General features: G+C 37.8%; 1 protein-coding gene across 5 annotated transcripts in view; it reads left to right on the top strand.

The window, feature by feature from the left end:
* DMXL1 (Dmx like 1) overlaps positions 1-15,762 on the top strand; it is a 178,854-nt gene that overhangs the window by 78,090 nt on the left and 85,002 nt on the right. For all 5 annotated transcript variants that reach the window (XR_004430118.1, XM_033181474.1, XM_033181471.1 and 2 more), the window contains 2 exons: positions 166-1,848; positions 3,356-3,463. Coding sequence is in view for 4 of the 5 variants with exons in the window: in XM_033181474.1 (XP_033037365.1) it covers positions 166-1,848; positions 3,356-3,463 (1,791 nt within the window). In the remaining variant the exon portion in view is untranslated. The remainder of the gene's footprint in view (positions 1-165; positions 1,849-3,355; positions 3,464-15,762) is intronic.

The raw sequence follows: 15,762 nt of genomic DNA, 5'->3' as shown, positions 1-15,762 counted from the left end.
CCTTTCTTTTTATATACCTTTCTGATGTCATTAAAAGCCTCTTTCTTACTATTCTTGCTACCCCTTCTTAAATAAATATAGGCTGTCATGCTCTTAACAGTAGTTAATAAAAACAGAAGTATTTAACCAAATTTGACATTTTGTTAATGGATTTTTTTATTTTAGGACATCTGAGTTCATCTTCTATATATCCTGCATGCAGTGCTCCTTATTTATTGGCAACTTCATGTTCAGATGAGAAAGTAAGATTCTGGAGATGCAGAGTAACAGATGGACAATCTGCCACATCAAAGAATGGAAAAATTGATCTTGCATACATTTGGGAAGAATGGCCATTACTTATTGAAGATGGACTTCAGAGCAATAGTAGTATAACTGTACCTGGTAGGCCTATAGAAGTTAGCTGTGCACATACAAATCGTTTAGCAGTAGCTTATAAGCAGCCTGCATCTAATAGTAGATCTTCCCAGGACTTTGTGATGCATGTAAGTATTTTCGAATGTGAGTCAACAGGAGGTTCATGTTGGGTCCTTGAACAGACAATTCATTTAGATGAGTTAAGCACAGTATTGGATTCTGGCATTAGTGTTGACAGCAATTTAGTGGCCTATAATAAACAAGAGATATATATATCTAGTAAAGAGAATATCACATCAAACACAAAGCATTTAGTTCACTTAGATTGGATGTCTAGAGAAGATGGTTCTCATATCCTGACTGTAGGAATTGGATCAAAACTTTTTATGTATGGACCCCTGGCTGGCAAGGTACAAGACCAGACTGCTAAGGAAAGCCTGGCGTTTCCTCTCTGGGAGAGTACTAAAGTTGTGCCCCTTTCTAAATTTGTACTATTACGAAGTGTGGACCTGGTTTCTTCTGTAGATGGCTCCCCACCTTTTCCTGTTTCTTTATCGTGGGTCCGGGATGGCATCCTTGTGGTAGGAATGGACTGTGAAATGCATGTGTATTCCCAGTGGCAGCCATCTTCTAAACAAGAACCTATTATAACAGATTCGTACAGTGGGAGCACTCCATCTATAACAAGTTTAATGAAACAGAGTAACTCCAGTTCTGGGTTACATCCTCCAAAGAAAACTCTGACTCGATCCATGACCAGTCTCGCACAGAAAATCTGTGGAAAGAAAACTGCATTCGATCCTTCAGTGGATATGGAAGATTCAGGTCTTTTTGAAGCAGCTCATGTACTTTCCCCGACTCTACCTCAGTATCATCCCTTGCAGCTTTTGGAACTCATGGATCTTGGTAAAGTTCGGAGAGCCAAGGCCATATTGTCCCATCTTGTTAAGTGCATTGCTGGGGAAGTTGTGGCTCTGAATGAAGCTGAATCTAATCATGAGCGCCGCCTTAGGTCTCTCACAATCAGTGCTAGTGGAAGCACTACCAGAGACCCCCAGGCATTCAACAAGGCTGAAAATACAGATTACACAGAAATAGATTCTGTTCCTCCACTTCCTTTATATGCCTTACTTGCAGCAGATGATGATAGCTGTTACTCATCTTTGGAGAAATCTGGTAATGAGAGTACCTTAAGTAAATCAAACCAGTTATCAAAAGAAAGTTATGATGAGCTTTTTCAGATTCAACCTGTAATGACTGATACTCATATGTTAGAGACAGATGAAGAAAATACAAAGCCTAGAGTTATTGACCTTTCACAATACAGTCCAACTTACTTCGGACCTGAGCATGCTCAGGTTCTTTCTGGCCACTTACTTCATTCTAGTTTACCAGGACTCAGCCGGATGGAGCAGATGTCTTTGATGGCCTTAGCAGATACAATTGCAACAACAAGCACTGATATTGGAGAAAGCCGAGACAGAAGCCAAGGTAAAACTAAACTCCATACTGATAACATTTTTACTTATTTTCACAGAAAATAATTTTAAATACTTTTTATTAAAAGGATGCCATTAGCTAGGCACAGGGGCTCATGCCTGTAAATTCAGCTCTTTCGGAGACTGAGGCAGGAGGATCACTAGAAGCCGGAGTTGAAGACCAGCCTGGGCAACATAATGAGACCCCCATCTCTATGAAAACAAAAAAAAATTAGCCAGATATGGTGCCTCATGCCTGTAGTCCTAGCTACTCGGGAGGCTGAGGTGGGATGATGCTTGAGCCCAGGAGGTTGAGGCGGCAGTGAATTGATTGTGCCACTACACTACACAGCCTGGGCAATAGAGCAAGACCCTGTCTCTTAAAAAAAAAAAAACCATTAAGGTTTTTTTGGAAACATCCTTGCTACTTTCACAACAGTTTTAACTTTTTTCCCCCCTAGCTATCATAAACAGTAAACTCTTAATATGTACTATTTATCCCATAAATCATAGTACTATGAGCAAGTGCACAAAGACTCCTTGTGCCGGTCATTTTTACTAATTGTCTGCTTAGTATTATAAGAGATCCAACTGAATCTTTCTTAGTTTAGCAAAATTTAACAGATTCTTATTAAGCAATTATTTTAGGTACCTAAAAGTAAAAGGTGATTTCTGGTTTTTTCCCCTCATTTTGTAATAATCCACTGTTAACAATTGTAATTCGGTTTTTAAAACTTTTTTTTTAAATTAGCATTAATGTATGCTTCTACCTAGAAAAGCATAATGTAATTAGATCTTTTCCTCACCCAGAGAGCATTTAAAAAAAAATACTGCTGAGTTATGAACAGTTTCCCGTCAAATCTCAAGTTCTGAAATGAACAAATTGAGCCTTGTGGACCATATATATATATGTCAGTATCCCTTTGAACGAAGCTTGAAAGGAAAATTTAGGGTAAACTTAATATAACAAAATTTAAATTTAAGAAAAATTAAGTTGGTTATGAATCTTGACACTTTTAGAGATATTACTAGTAGATACTATTTTTGATGTGAATATGTTATAGGTGTTTTATGTTTTTAGTTTTTGCTTCAAGGAAAAAATATCAGGCCCTCCCACCATAGAACTATTTCTTCCATTGTTAACAGCAGATTATTGGGGTGGATGTATGATTTGAATAAACCGTATTGATTAAAGATATTACTGTACATGTGCCACAGAAAAGGTTAAACTGTTAAAAAATCAGTCACAATTTAAATAAGATTTCAATCAGAAGAGGTCAGATTCTAAAGAGTATCAGACTCTCTTTATTCTCTTTTTTATTATTTTTCCAATTGTTTATACTGTTTTTTCTGTAATGTAAAATTGTGTAGAAAAAGATAAATGTTAGAAAATATTTTAGACTGATAACTTTTTTTTTTTTTTGGTCAGGTTAAGAATGTTATATGCCTATATTTGGTGTTCTTTTGCTTACAATTTTTTTTTTTTTTAAATACATTGCTTCCCCTTTCTCCCACTGCAGGTGGAGAAACTCTTGATGAATGTGGATTAAAATTTCTTTTGGCTGTTCGACTCCATACCTTTCTTACAACTTCCCTTCCAGCCTATCGAGCTCAACTCCTTCACCAAGGTGATTTTGATAGTAATCTATTAAAGGGAAATAAAGCGAGTAGAAAATGAGAGACTTGGGAGTTTTTAAACTTGTTTTTATCCGGAGATGATAATGATGACAAATTTAACACATTTTAAGTTTCCTTTATTTGTTAGAATGTTTATTTCCTCATAATCTTTGCTTAAAACATTGGAATTTTTAATGGTAGACAAAAGGAGTTAATGAAGAAACAGATACTGGGAAGTTGGATATTCTGTGTTAATGTTTTTAAATGCATGTTATGTTCAAGGCAAATTAGTATTGTTTCATTTTCTTTAATTTATTCTTTAGATTGTCTTTTTCTCCTTTTTTTGACATTTATCTAAATTCAGTTTTTCCACCAAACTTTGAATAACATTTTTGTTATAATACGTTCTCAAATTTTAAATGTTTCACAAAGAGTACAGAATATTGAAAGTGTAAATTTACCCACACTTAAAACTGTTAAAATATGTATTTCAGATATTAGTTTAGTATATTTCATATATTCTGTATTTAGTGCTGTATTTCAGATACTGTTAGTTCTCTTACTTTGAACTGTGTTAGACTTTGAACTGTCTTAGCATAACTTAATAGATTCTTATTAAACGATTATTGTAGGTATCTGAAAATAACATTGTCTTAGTTCCAAGTGAGAGAAATCTCACTTAAGTTCACTTAAACAAAACAGCATGTTTTTTGTCTCATCTCCCAGGAAGTTCAAGAAATAGAGCTGGCTTTCAGCATTATTGGATCTGTAGGTTTAAAAAGTGTTATTGGGACTTTGCAGTTTAGCTTTTTAGCCTCTGCCCCTTTGTCTCAGTCTCTTGCTCGTACCTTTTGTCTGTCTTTGTTTCTCTATTTTTTTTCTCTCATTTTGTATATAGCTTTCAAAAAAGTAAAGTTGAAAATTCTAAATCAAATTCTTTTTAGTTTTTTTTTTTTTTCTTTTTGAGATAGAGTCTTGCTCCGTCATCCAGGCTAGAGTACAGTGGTGTGATTTCCGCACACTGCAACCTCCGTTTCCCGGGTTCAAGTGATTCTCCTGCCTCAGCCTCCCGAATACCTGGGACTACAGGCGCATGCCGCTACGCCTGGCTAATTTTTGTGTTTTTAATAGAGATGGGGTTTCACCATATTAGCCAGGCCAGTCTTGAACTCCTGACCTCAACTGGTCCTCCTGCCTTGGCCTCCCAAACTGCTGGGGATTGCAGGGGTGAACCACCTTGCCAGGTCAAATTCTCTTTAAAATTTTTAAATTGTAATTTAACACATTAAAATTGTGTATATTTATAGGGTACAAAGTAATGTTATATGTATACAAAGTGCAATGATTAAGTCAAACTAGACATATCCATCACCTCAAATATGTAGCATATTGGTGGCAAGAATATTTGAAATGTACTCTCTTAGCAATATTGAAATATACAATACACTATTATTAAAGGTAGTTACCAAGCTGTGCAGTAGATATCAGAAATGTATTCCTCCTAACTGAAACTTTGTACTCTTTGACCAATGTCTCCCTTCTCATCCTGTCCCCAGCCTTGGGTAAATAACCATTTTATTCTCTGTTTCTTTGATTTCAATTGTATTTGATTCCACACATAAGTGAGATCATGCAATATTTGTATATGACTGGCTTATTTCACTTACTATAATGTTCTCCAGGTTCATCCATGTTGTTGCAAATGACAAGATTTCCTTTTTTTAAGGCTGACTGGTACTCCAGTGTATATACGAGCATACACCTTTTTGTTGCGCTTTGCTAGGTTGCATTTTGCAAATACAGCAGTTTTTACAAATTGAAGCTTTGTGGCAACCCTTTGTTGAGCAAGTCTGTCAGCACCATTTTTCCAACAGCACGTGTTCACTTCATGTCTCTGTGTCTCATTTTGGTAATTCTCACAATATTTCAAACTTTTCCTGTCATCTGTGATCAGTGATCTTTGTTATTATTATAATGGTTTTGGAGTGCCATGAACTGCGCCTATGTAGGACATTGAATTTAGCCAATAAATTGTGTACTGTGGCTACAACACCAATCAGCCATTCCGCTGTATTTCTCCTTCTGCTCAGACCTCCCTATTCACTGAGACATAACCAATATAGAAATTAGGACAGTTTAACAACCCTACAGTGTCTTCTAAGTGTTCAAGCAAAAGGAAGAGCTGCATATCTCTTGCTTTAAATCAAAAGCTAGAAATGACTAAGCTTAGTAAGGAAGGCATGTCGAAAGCCAAGATAGGCTGAAAGCTAAGCCTCTTGTGCCAAACAGTTTACCAAATTGTAAATGCAAAGGACAAGGTCCAAAGGAAACTAAACATTCTCCATTGAACACATGAATGATAAGAAAGCAAAGTAGCCTTATTGCTTATGTGGAAAAAGTTTGAGTGGTCTAGATGGGTCGAACTAGCCACAAGATTCTCTTATGCCAACGCCTAATCTAGAACAAGGCTCTAACTTGTCTTAATTTCATGAAAGGTGAGAGAGGTGAGGAAGCTGCAGAATTAAAGTTTGAAGCTAGCAGATGTTGGTCCCTGAGGTTTAAGGAAAGAAGCCTTCTCCGTAAACTACAAGTACAAGGTGACGCTAGATCTTCTGGATAACATGCTGAAGCTTCTATGTCATTCAGCACTTGCTTCAGCATGTTTTCCAGAAGATCTAGCTAAGATAATGGATGTAGGTGGCTACACAAAAGGACAGATTTTTAAAGTAGATGGAACAGCCTTCTTTTGGAAGAAGATGCCATCTAGGACTTTTATAGTTAGAGAGAAGTCAGTGCCTGGCTTCAAAGCTTTAAAGGACAGACTGACTCTTGTTAGGGGCTAATGCAGCTGGTAATTAAGTTGAATCCAATGCCCGTTTACCATTCTGAAAATCCTAGAGTCTTTAAGAATTACGCAAAACCTCTTCTGTCTGTGCTCTACAAATGGAACAACAAAGCCCGATGGCAGCACCTCTGTTTATAGCATAATTTACTGAATATTTCCAGCCCACTATTGAGACCTTCTGTTGAGAAAAAAGATTTCCTTTCAAAATATTGCTGTTATTGACAGTGACCTGTTCACACTAGAGCTCTGATGCAGATGTACAAGGAGATTAATATAGTTTTTATGCCTGTAACACAACATTCATTTTGCAGTCCATGAATCAAGGAATGCTTCCAACTTTTAAGTCTTATCATTTAAGAAATACATTTCGTAAGGCTATAACTGCTATAGATAATGATTCCTCTGATGTATCTGGACAAAGTAAATTGAAAACCACTGGAAAGGCTTCACCATTCTAGATGCCATTAGGGACGTTTGTAATTCATGGGAGGATGTCAAAATATCAACATTAACAAGAGTTTGAAAGAAGTTGATTGCAGCCTTCACAGATGACTTTGAAGGGTTCATGACTTTAGTAGAGGAAGTAATTGCAGATACGGTAGAAATAGCAGGGGAACTGGAATTAAAAGTAGAACCTGAAGATGTGACTGAATTGCTGCAATCTCAGGGTAAAATTTCAGCAGAGCTGGGCATGATGGCTCATGCCTGTAGTCTCAACACTTTGGGATATTGAGGTGGAAGGATCATTTGAGGCCAGGAGTTTAGGACCAGCCTGAGCAACATAGACCCCATCTCTGAAAAAAATTTAGGTAGGTTTAGTGATATGTGCCTGTAGTCCTAGCTACTCAGGGAGCTGAATGGGAATATCACTTGAGTCCAGGAGGTCAAGACTGCAATGAGCTGTGATCACACCACTGCACTTCAGCCTGGGCAACAGAAGGAGACCCTGTCTCAAAAAAAAAAAAAAAAAAAAAAAAAGCAAAAAAGCAAAAACTTCAGCAGATGAGGAGTTGCTTCTTAAAGGATGAGCAATGAATGTGGTTTCTTAAGGTGGAATCTACACCTGGTGAAGATGCAGTGAACATGGTTGAAATTAAAACAAAGGATTTAGAATAGTCTGTAAACTTAGTTGATAGAGCACTGGCAGAGTTGGAGAGGACTGACTCCAATTTTGAAAGAAGTTCTAAATTCTATCAAGTAGAATTACATGGTATAGAGAAATCTCACATAAAAGGAAGAGGCCATCTGTGTGGCACTCTTCGTTGTTATCTTATTTTAAGAAATTGCTACAGCCATCCCAGCCTTCAGTAACCTCTACCATGATCAGTCAGCAGCCAGTAACATCGAGGCAAAATTCTTCATCAGCAAAGATTATGACTTGCTTAAAGCTCAGATTATTGTTACGTTTTAGCAATAATGTATTTTTTAATTAAGGTATGTACACTCATTTTAGACATAATGCTGTTGCACAGTTAATAGACCACAGTATGATGTAACCATAACTTGTATAAGCACCGGGAAACAAAAAGTTGTGTTACTCATTTTACTGCAATATTTGCTTTATTGTGGTGGTCCGAAATCGAACCTACGGTATCTCCAAGGTATGCCTATATATGAGACATTTTCTTTATTAATTTATTGATGGATACTTAGGTTGATTTGATAGCTAAGCTATTGTGAATACAGCTACACTTAACATTGGAGTGCAGATAGCTCTTCAACATACTGATTTCACATCCTTTGACTATATACACATAAGTGGGATTAGTGGATCATATGGTAATTTTGTTTTTATATTTTTTCTTTCTTTTTTTAGTTAAATTTTTTTGCTTTTCTTCTTTTAATAAAACATTGTCCCAGAATATTTTTAGATACTTGAGGAACCTTCATACCCTTTTCCATAATGGCTGTACTAATTTATGTTCCCACTAGCAGTGTACCAGGCTCCCTTTTTCGCCACTTCTTTACCAAAACTGTTTTTTTTCTCTCTTTCTGATAATAGACATTCTAGCTGGTGTGAATTATTATCTCATTATAGCTTTAATTTGCATTTTCCTGATGATTATAGATGTCAAGCACCTTTTTCATTTATCTGTTGGACATTCATATGTCTTCTTTCGAGAAATATCTGTTTAGGTCATTTGTCCCCTCAGGGTTGTTTTTTTTTTTCCCCCCCAGAGAGATGAGGGTCTTACTCTGTTACCCAGGCTGGAGTCAAATTCTTGGCCTCAAGCCATCCTTCTGCCTCAGCCTCTCAAATAGCTGGGACTACAGGTGTGCGCCGCTTGTGCCTGGCATGTCCATTTTTTAATTGAGTTGTTTTCTTGCTATTGGGTTATTCGAGTTCTTGATATATTTTGGATATTAACTCCGTATCAGATATAAAGATTGCAAATATTATTTCCCAATCCATGGCTTTTCTGTTCACTCTGCTGATTGTATTTTTTGCTATGCAGACATTTTCAGTTTGATGTAATCCCGTTGTTCATTTTTGCTTTTGTTGCCTGACCCTTTGGTGCTGTGTACAAAAAAAATCATTGCCCAGACTGATGACATGTAGTTTTCCCCCTGTGTTTTCTTCTAGTGGTTTTATAATGCAGGTCTTATGTTTAAGTCTTTAAACCATTTTGACCTATTTTTGTATATGGTATAAGCTAATGGTCCAATTTCATTCTTCTGCTTGTGGTTATCTAGTTTTCCCAGCGCCATTTTTTGAAGAAACTGTCCTTTTCTATTGTGTGTTCCTGGCACCTTTGTCAAAAATCAATTGAGTATAAATGCATGAGTTGATTTCCACGCCTTCTGTTCTATTCCATTGGTCTGTGTTTCTGTTTTTACACCAGTACCTTGCTGTTTTGATTACCCTAGCTTTGTAATATAGTTTGAAATCAGGCAGTATGATGTCTCTAGGTTTGTTCTTTCATCTGAAGTTTACTTTGGTTATTTGGGGTTTCTTGGTATTCCTAATGAATTTTAGGGTTTTTTTTTTTTTTCTATTTCTGTGAAAAATGACATCAGTATTTTGATAGAGATTGCATTGAATCTGTAGATAATTTTGGGTAGTTTGAACATCTTAACGATTTAAAAATTAAATTAATTTTTCCAATCTGTGAACACTGGATATCTTACCATTTTTTTGTGTCTTCAAATTTCTTTCATCAGTGTTTTACAGTTTTTATTGTAGAGCTCTTTTACATCCTTGGTTAAATTTTTGTTTTTAATGAGATGGGGTCTTGCTGTGTTGCCCAGGCTGTTCTTAAACTCCTCAGCTCAAACTATCCTCCCACTCTGGCCTCCCAAATGCTGGGATTATAGACGTGAGCCACCAGCCTGGCAGATATATTTCCACGTTTTTTTTTTTGTAGCAATGATTAATGAGATTGTTTATTTATTTTTTAAATCAGATCAGATAATTTGTTGTTACTGTATGGAAATGCCACTTCATTTTGCATTTTAATTTTGTATCCTTCATGTTTAATGTAGTTGTTTATTAGTTCTATTTCTTTGGTAGAGTCTTTTGTGTTTTCTGTATGTAAGGTTGTGTTGTTAGCAAACAGTGACATTGTCACTTCTTCATTTCCTATTTGGATGCCTTTTTATTTCTTTCTTTTGTCCAGTTGCTCTGGCAGGGACTTCTAGTACTGTCATAGTTGAGTAGAAGTTGTGAGAGAGTGCATCTTTAACATCTTTCTGATCTTAGAGGAAATGCTTTTAAATTGTCACTGTTGAGTATGATGTTTAGCTCTGGGCTTGTCATTTGTGGCCTTTATTGTGTTGAGGTACATTCCTTCTGCACCTAATTTTTTGAGAGTTTTTGTCATGAAAGGATGTTGAATTTTACTTGATGCTTTTTTTGCATCTGTTGAGAGGATCATATGGTTTTGTCCTTAATTTTGTTAATGTGAACAAAATGACATCAGTTAATTTGCACATGTTGAGCCAATCTTGAACCCTTGGCATAATTCCTACTTGATCATAGTGGGTGATCCTTTTATTGTGCTGTTAATTTGGTTTGCTAGTATTTTGTGGAGGGTTTTACATTTGTGTTTATCAGGGATAATGACCTATAATTTTTATTTTATTTTATTTTTTTTTTGTATTTATTTTGCCTGGCATTGGCATCCGGGAAATCCTGGTCTCATAAAAAGAAGAACTTTTCTTTCCTCTTCTGTTCTTTGGAAGAGTTTAAGAAGGATTAATGTTAGTTTTTCTTTAAATGTTTAGTAGAATGCACCTGTGATGTGATCAGATTCTGGACTTTTCTTTGATGGGTTGATGGGAGACTTGTGTGTTTTTGTTTTTGTTTTTGTTTTTTTTTTTTTTGAGACGCTCCTGTCACCCAACTCTGGAGTGCAGTGGTGCAATCTCGGCTCACTGCAACTTCTGCCTCCGGGTTTCAAGTGATTCTCCTACTTCAGCCTCTTGAAGTAGCTGGGGTAATTTAGTAGAGACAGAGTTTCACCATGTTGGCAAGGCTGGTCTGGAACTCCTGACCTCAAGTGATCTGCCTGCCTTGACCTCCCAAAGTGCTGGGGTTACAGGCATGAGACACCGTGCCTGATCTGATGGGAGACTTTATATTACTGATTTATGTGCTTACCCATCATCAATCTGTTCAGATATTTTATTTCTTCATATTTCAGTTCTGGCAGGTTATCTGTGTCTAGGAATTTATCCATTTCTTCTGGGTTATCCAATTTGTTGGCAGATATCTGCATATTCATCTCTTATGATTATTTGTTTGTGGTATCAGTTGTAGTGTCTCTTCTTTAAGTTCTAATTTTATTTTTAGTCTTTGGTTTATTTATTTATTGAGATAGAGACTTTCTCCGTCTCCCAGGCTGGAGTGCCATGGCGCCTCGCAGCTCACTGCAACCTGTGCCTCCTGGGTTTAAGCGATTCTCCTGCCTCAGCCTCTCAAGTAGCTGGGATTATCGGCTTGCTCCACCACACCCAGCTAATTTTTGTATTTTTAGTAGAGACAGGGTTTTGCCATGTTGGCCAAGCTGGTCTCGAGCTCTTGACCTCAAGTGATCCTCCTGCCTCCATCTCCTAAAAGTACTGGGATTACAGGCATGAGCCACTGCGCCTGGCCCTTCTTTTTCTTAATCTTGCTAAGGATTTGTCAAGTATATTTATCTTTCCAGAAAACTGACCCTTAGTTTTGTTAGTTTTTTTTCCCTATCATTTTTCTAGTTTATACCTTATTTATTTCTCCTCTGATCCTCATTTCCTTTCTTCTGCTAACTTTGGGCTGAGTTTCTTCTATTTTTAGTTCCTTGATGTATAATAGTAGGTTGTTTGTTTGAGAGAGAGAGAGAGAGAGAGAGAGATATGGGGGGAGGAACTGAATGCTGTAATTTTCTCTCTTATAAATGGTTTTGCTGCATCCCATAAATTTTAGCATATTCTGTTTTTGTATTTGTTTGTCTCAAGATAATTTTTAACTTCTCTTTTGATTTCTTCTTTGACCCATTGTTTTTTCAGGAGCATATTGTGTAATTTCCACAAGTTGGTGACTTTTCCAAGATTTCTTCTGTTATTTATTTCTCGTTTCATACTATTGTGATCCGCAAAGATACTTGATATGATTTACATCCACTTGAATTTTTTAAAACTTGCTTTGTAATCTAACATATTATCTATTCTGGGGAATATTCTTTGTGTGCACAAAAAGAATGCGTATTCTCTTGCTGTTTGGTAGAGTGTTCTGTACATGTCTTTTAGGTACATTTGGTCTAAGAGACTAAACATTGGTCAGATCCAGTGTTCTTGATTTTCTATCTGGATGGTCTGTCCTTTGTTGAAAGTAGGGTATTGAATCCTCCTGTTATTACTGTATTGTAATATATCTCTCCCTTTAGTTTCTTTAATATTTGCTTTCGAAGTCTAAGTGCTTCTGATGTTGAGTATATATATATATATATATATTTATAATTATTAATATCCTCTGGATGAATTGACCCTTTTATCATTATGTAACATACTTCTTTGTCTCCTTTTACAGTTTTTGACTTGAAGTCTATTTTGTCTAAGTATAGCTACCCCTATTCTCTTTCGGTTTCTATTTGAGTAGGATTTATTTAAATAAGAATAAATTTAATTTTCCTCTATATATTCAAGTAGTTCACTGAACTTTTTAAGTGGATTATTCCAATATTCATCGGTCATTTCATAGATCTGTTTCCTTTGGGTTCATTATTGGAAATTTGTTAGTTTCTTTTTGATATATAATGGTTCCCTGCTTCTTCATCATTCTCGTGTATTTGCTTTGGGGTCTGCACATTTGAGGAGATAGCAGCCTCTTCTGGGCTTTATAGGTGATTTCTGGCCAAGATAGAGCTTCCCTGTTAAATCTAGCCTCTGATTATGCATGGTTTAGCCTTAAATGACCCCGGGGGGGTAGGGCTTACAGTTGGGTTCTCTAGGTGGCTAGGCCCCTGCCTTTAGGTTCTAAGGTTGGATGATGCTGCTCTCTAGGTTTTGCTGTTTGGCAAGACCACTGGCTGGTCTCTGCAGTCACTCAGAGCTGGTGGCTGGGCACTGCGATAGCCTCTAATTGGGCTGGGTCACAGGATGTGTTCTCTGGCCAGGCAGTATTATCATTTGGGTTCTGAAGTTGGGCAAGGTTGCAGGCTGGCCCCAAAGTTAGGCAGAGTTGTTACTCCAGATGGACAGATTCAGAGGCTGTTTTATAGAAATGCGTGTTTGCACCTTGCCCTCCTGCCTGAAAAGAGCCTTGGTGTGAGGTCTGGGGCTGGGCCAAGCCCCTGTTTGGCCTCACAGGTTGGGCAGGTCTGTCCTCTAAGGAAGTACACAGTGATAGGTGTCTCCCTGCCTGTGTAGGACCTTCGAGTGGTGTTTGAGGCTGAGCCAAGCCACTGTTTGAACTCTCTGATTGGGCAGGTCTAGCCCCTGAGCTTTGCTGAAATATGCTGAGGTAGGTGTCTGCCAGTCTGGGCGGGGCTTTGAGGTGGGCTCTGAGTCTGGATGTGGAGGTTGGCCATCTAAGGACTGAAGCCAGGTTGAATTTTTTACCATGCTTCTGGAAGCAACCAGCTTGACTTTGCAGGTAGGATGTGCCAATGACTGTTACCTCTAATTGGATGCTACTGCTGGCAGGAACACAGAGCTACCACCACCATCTGCAGGCTTGTTGCTATAAGGTCTAACTCCTTTATTTGTTTCTACCCAACCCCAGATGTTCTAGCTATGACATTGCCCACATTGTTCCCTTGAGGTGAGACCTGCGTGAGCTTCCTGGGAAACATTTTAGAACTCTGGGAAAGCTCAGTGCCTGACCATGGCTTGCTAAAACACTGTACAAACTGGATCTAGGGAATTTTCTCTTCGTACCACAAATCAGCTTGGACGGGAACGGATGATGTGCTCAAAGTGAGACTGTTTCTCTTACCCTTCTACTGTAGTTTTAATTTGGTTCTGTGGTCCACAGAGGTGTCTCAGCTCATTCCCAAGTTTGGGGTTAAAATGGCATTTTCTCATCTGTGGCTAGTTGCTACTTAAACTCTCTTTGTGCAGGGGTGTCTGTCTTTTGGGGCTTCTATAACAAATACCTTAGACTGGGTAATTTATAAATAGGAACAATTTATTTTTCGTATTTCTGGAGACTGGGAAGTCCAAGACCAAGGCACCCAGCAGATTTGGTGTCTGGTAAGGGCTTGATCTCTGCTCAATAGTTGGCACCTTGTTGCTACATCCTTAAATGATGGAATTGGTGAAAAGGACTACCTAGTTCTCTTGATCCCTTTTATAAGGACGTTAATCCCATTCATGAGGGCAGTGGCTAGTTATCTCCTTAAGGCTCTGCCTGTTAATGCTGTTACATTGCAGGTTAAGTTTCAACGTGAAATCTGAAGGGATATAAATATGCAAATCATGGCAAGGAATGAAACCTGGAACTTCTATTCCTGCCATCTTACTGATGTCTAAATCAGTTTATTTAATTATGTATGAAAATGTATTGAAGTTGCTAGAGAGATAACAGGAATCCAAAAATGATTTAGAATAATAGTCCATTCACAGTGTAGGGTTTTTTTGTTTTGTTTTAACCTTTTATTTATTTTCAGTGTTCCATATAGAAAGCATTTCACATTGCTTGGCATGGGAGATAATTCCTTGCTTGACGTAGGTTAAAAATTTGAGGCCGTGTATCTCAAAGCCACATCCTATAGTTAATCATTTACTTTACCTAGTAATGCTAAACAAACTGTATTATGAAAAGTCAAAATAGAAGCTGAGCAATAAACATATGTATTCCATCAGGTTCAGAGAATTACTGACATAAATGATGATGTATAAATATACAAATATCTTACTAATATGGTGATATGGAGTAATAATTACTGTGTGACAGATTCTATTCTAAATTTTATAACTATATTATTTAATTATCAAAACTATGTTATAAGGTAGTTCCATGATTGTTTGCATTTTATATACAGAGAAATTGAGGCATTAAGAGACAATGTATTTTTTCTAAGATTATATGAATATATTAGGCTGGTACAAAAGCAATTGCCATTTTTGCCTTTTTTAATGGCAGAAACCACCTGCAGTTATTTTTGTACCAACTTAATAGTAACAATAGAGCTGGAATTTTATTTTATTTTCATTTTTGAGACACAGCCTTACTCTGTCACCGAGGCTGGAATGCAGTGGCACAATCTTGGCTCACTGCCACCTCTGCTTCCCCAGTTCAAGCGATTTTTCTGCCTCAGCTTCCTCAGTACCTGGGATTACAGGCACATACCACCTGTCTGGCTAATTGTATGGTTTTGTTTTGTTTTGTTTTGTTTTGTTTTTGAGACAGAGTCTCACTCTGTTGTCCAGTCTGGAGTGCAGTGGCGTAATCTCGGCTCACTGCAAGCTCTGCCTCCCGGGTTCACGCCATTCTCCTGCCTCAGCCTCCCAAGTAGCTGGGACTACAGGCACCATGCCTGGCTAATTTTTTGTATTTTTAGTAGAGACGGGGTTTCACTGTGTTAGCCAGGATGATCTCGATCTCCTGTTCTTGTGATCTGCCCACCTCGGCCTCCGAAAGTGCTGGGATTACAGGCATGAGCCACCGCTCCCGGCCTAATTGTATGTTTTTTAAGTAGAGACGGGGTTTTCACCATGTTGACCAGGCTGGTCTCAAACTTCTGACCTCAAGTGATACACCCACCTAGGCCTCCCAAAGTGCTGGAATTATAGGCGTAAGCCACCACTCCCAGCTGGAGCTAGAATTTATTTATTTATTTATTTATTTATTTATTTATTATTTTTTTATTTTTTTGAGGCAGAGTCTCACTCTGTCACCCAGGCTGGAGTGCAGTGGCCGGATCTCAGCTCACTGCAAGCTCCGCCTCCCGGACCCACGCCATTCTCCTGCCTCAGCCTCCCGAGTAGCTGGGACCACAGGCGCCTGCCACCACGCCCGGCTAATTTTTTTGTATTTTTAGTAGA

Source organism: Trachypithecus francoisi, unplaced genomic scaffold (assembly GCF_009764315.1).
Source record: "Trachypithecus francoisi isolate TF-2019V2 unplaced genomic scaffold, Tfra_2.0 Lachesis_group2, whole genome shotgun sequence".
In the NCBI taxonomy this organism is placed as follows: Eukaryota; Metazoa; Chordata; class Mammalia; order Primates; family Cercopithecidae; genus Trachypithecus; species Trachypithecus francoisi.
This window is presented reverse-complemented; position numbering and strand designations above follow the sequence as displayed.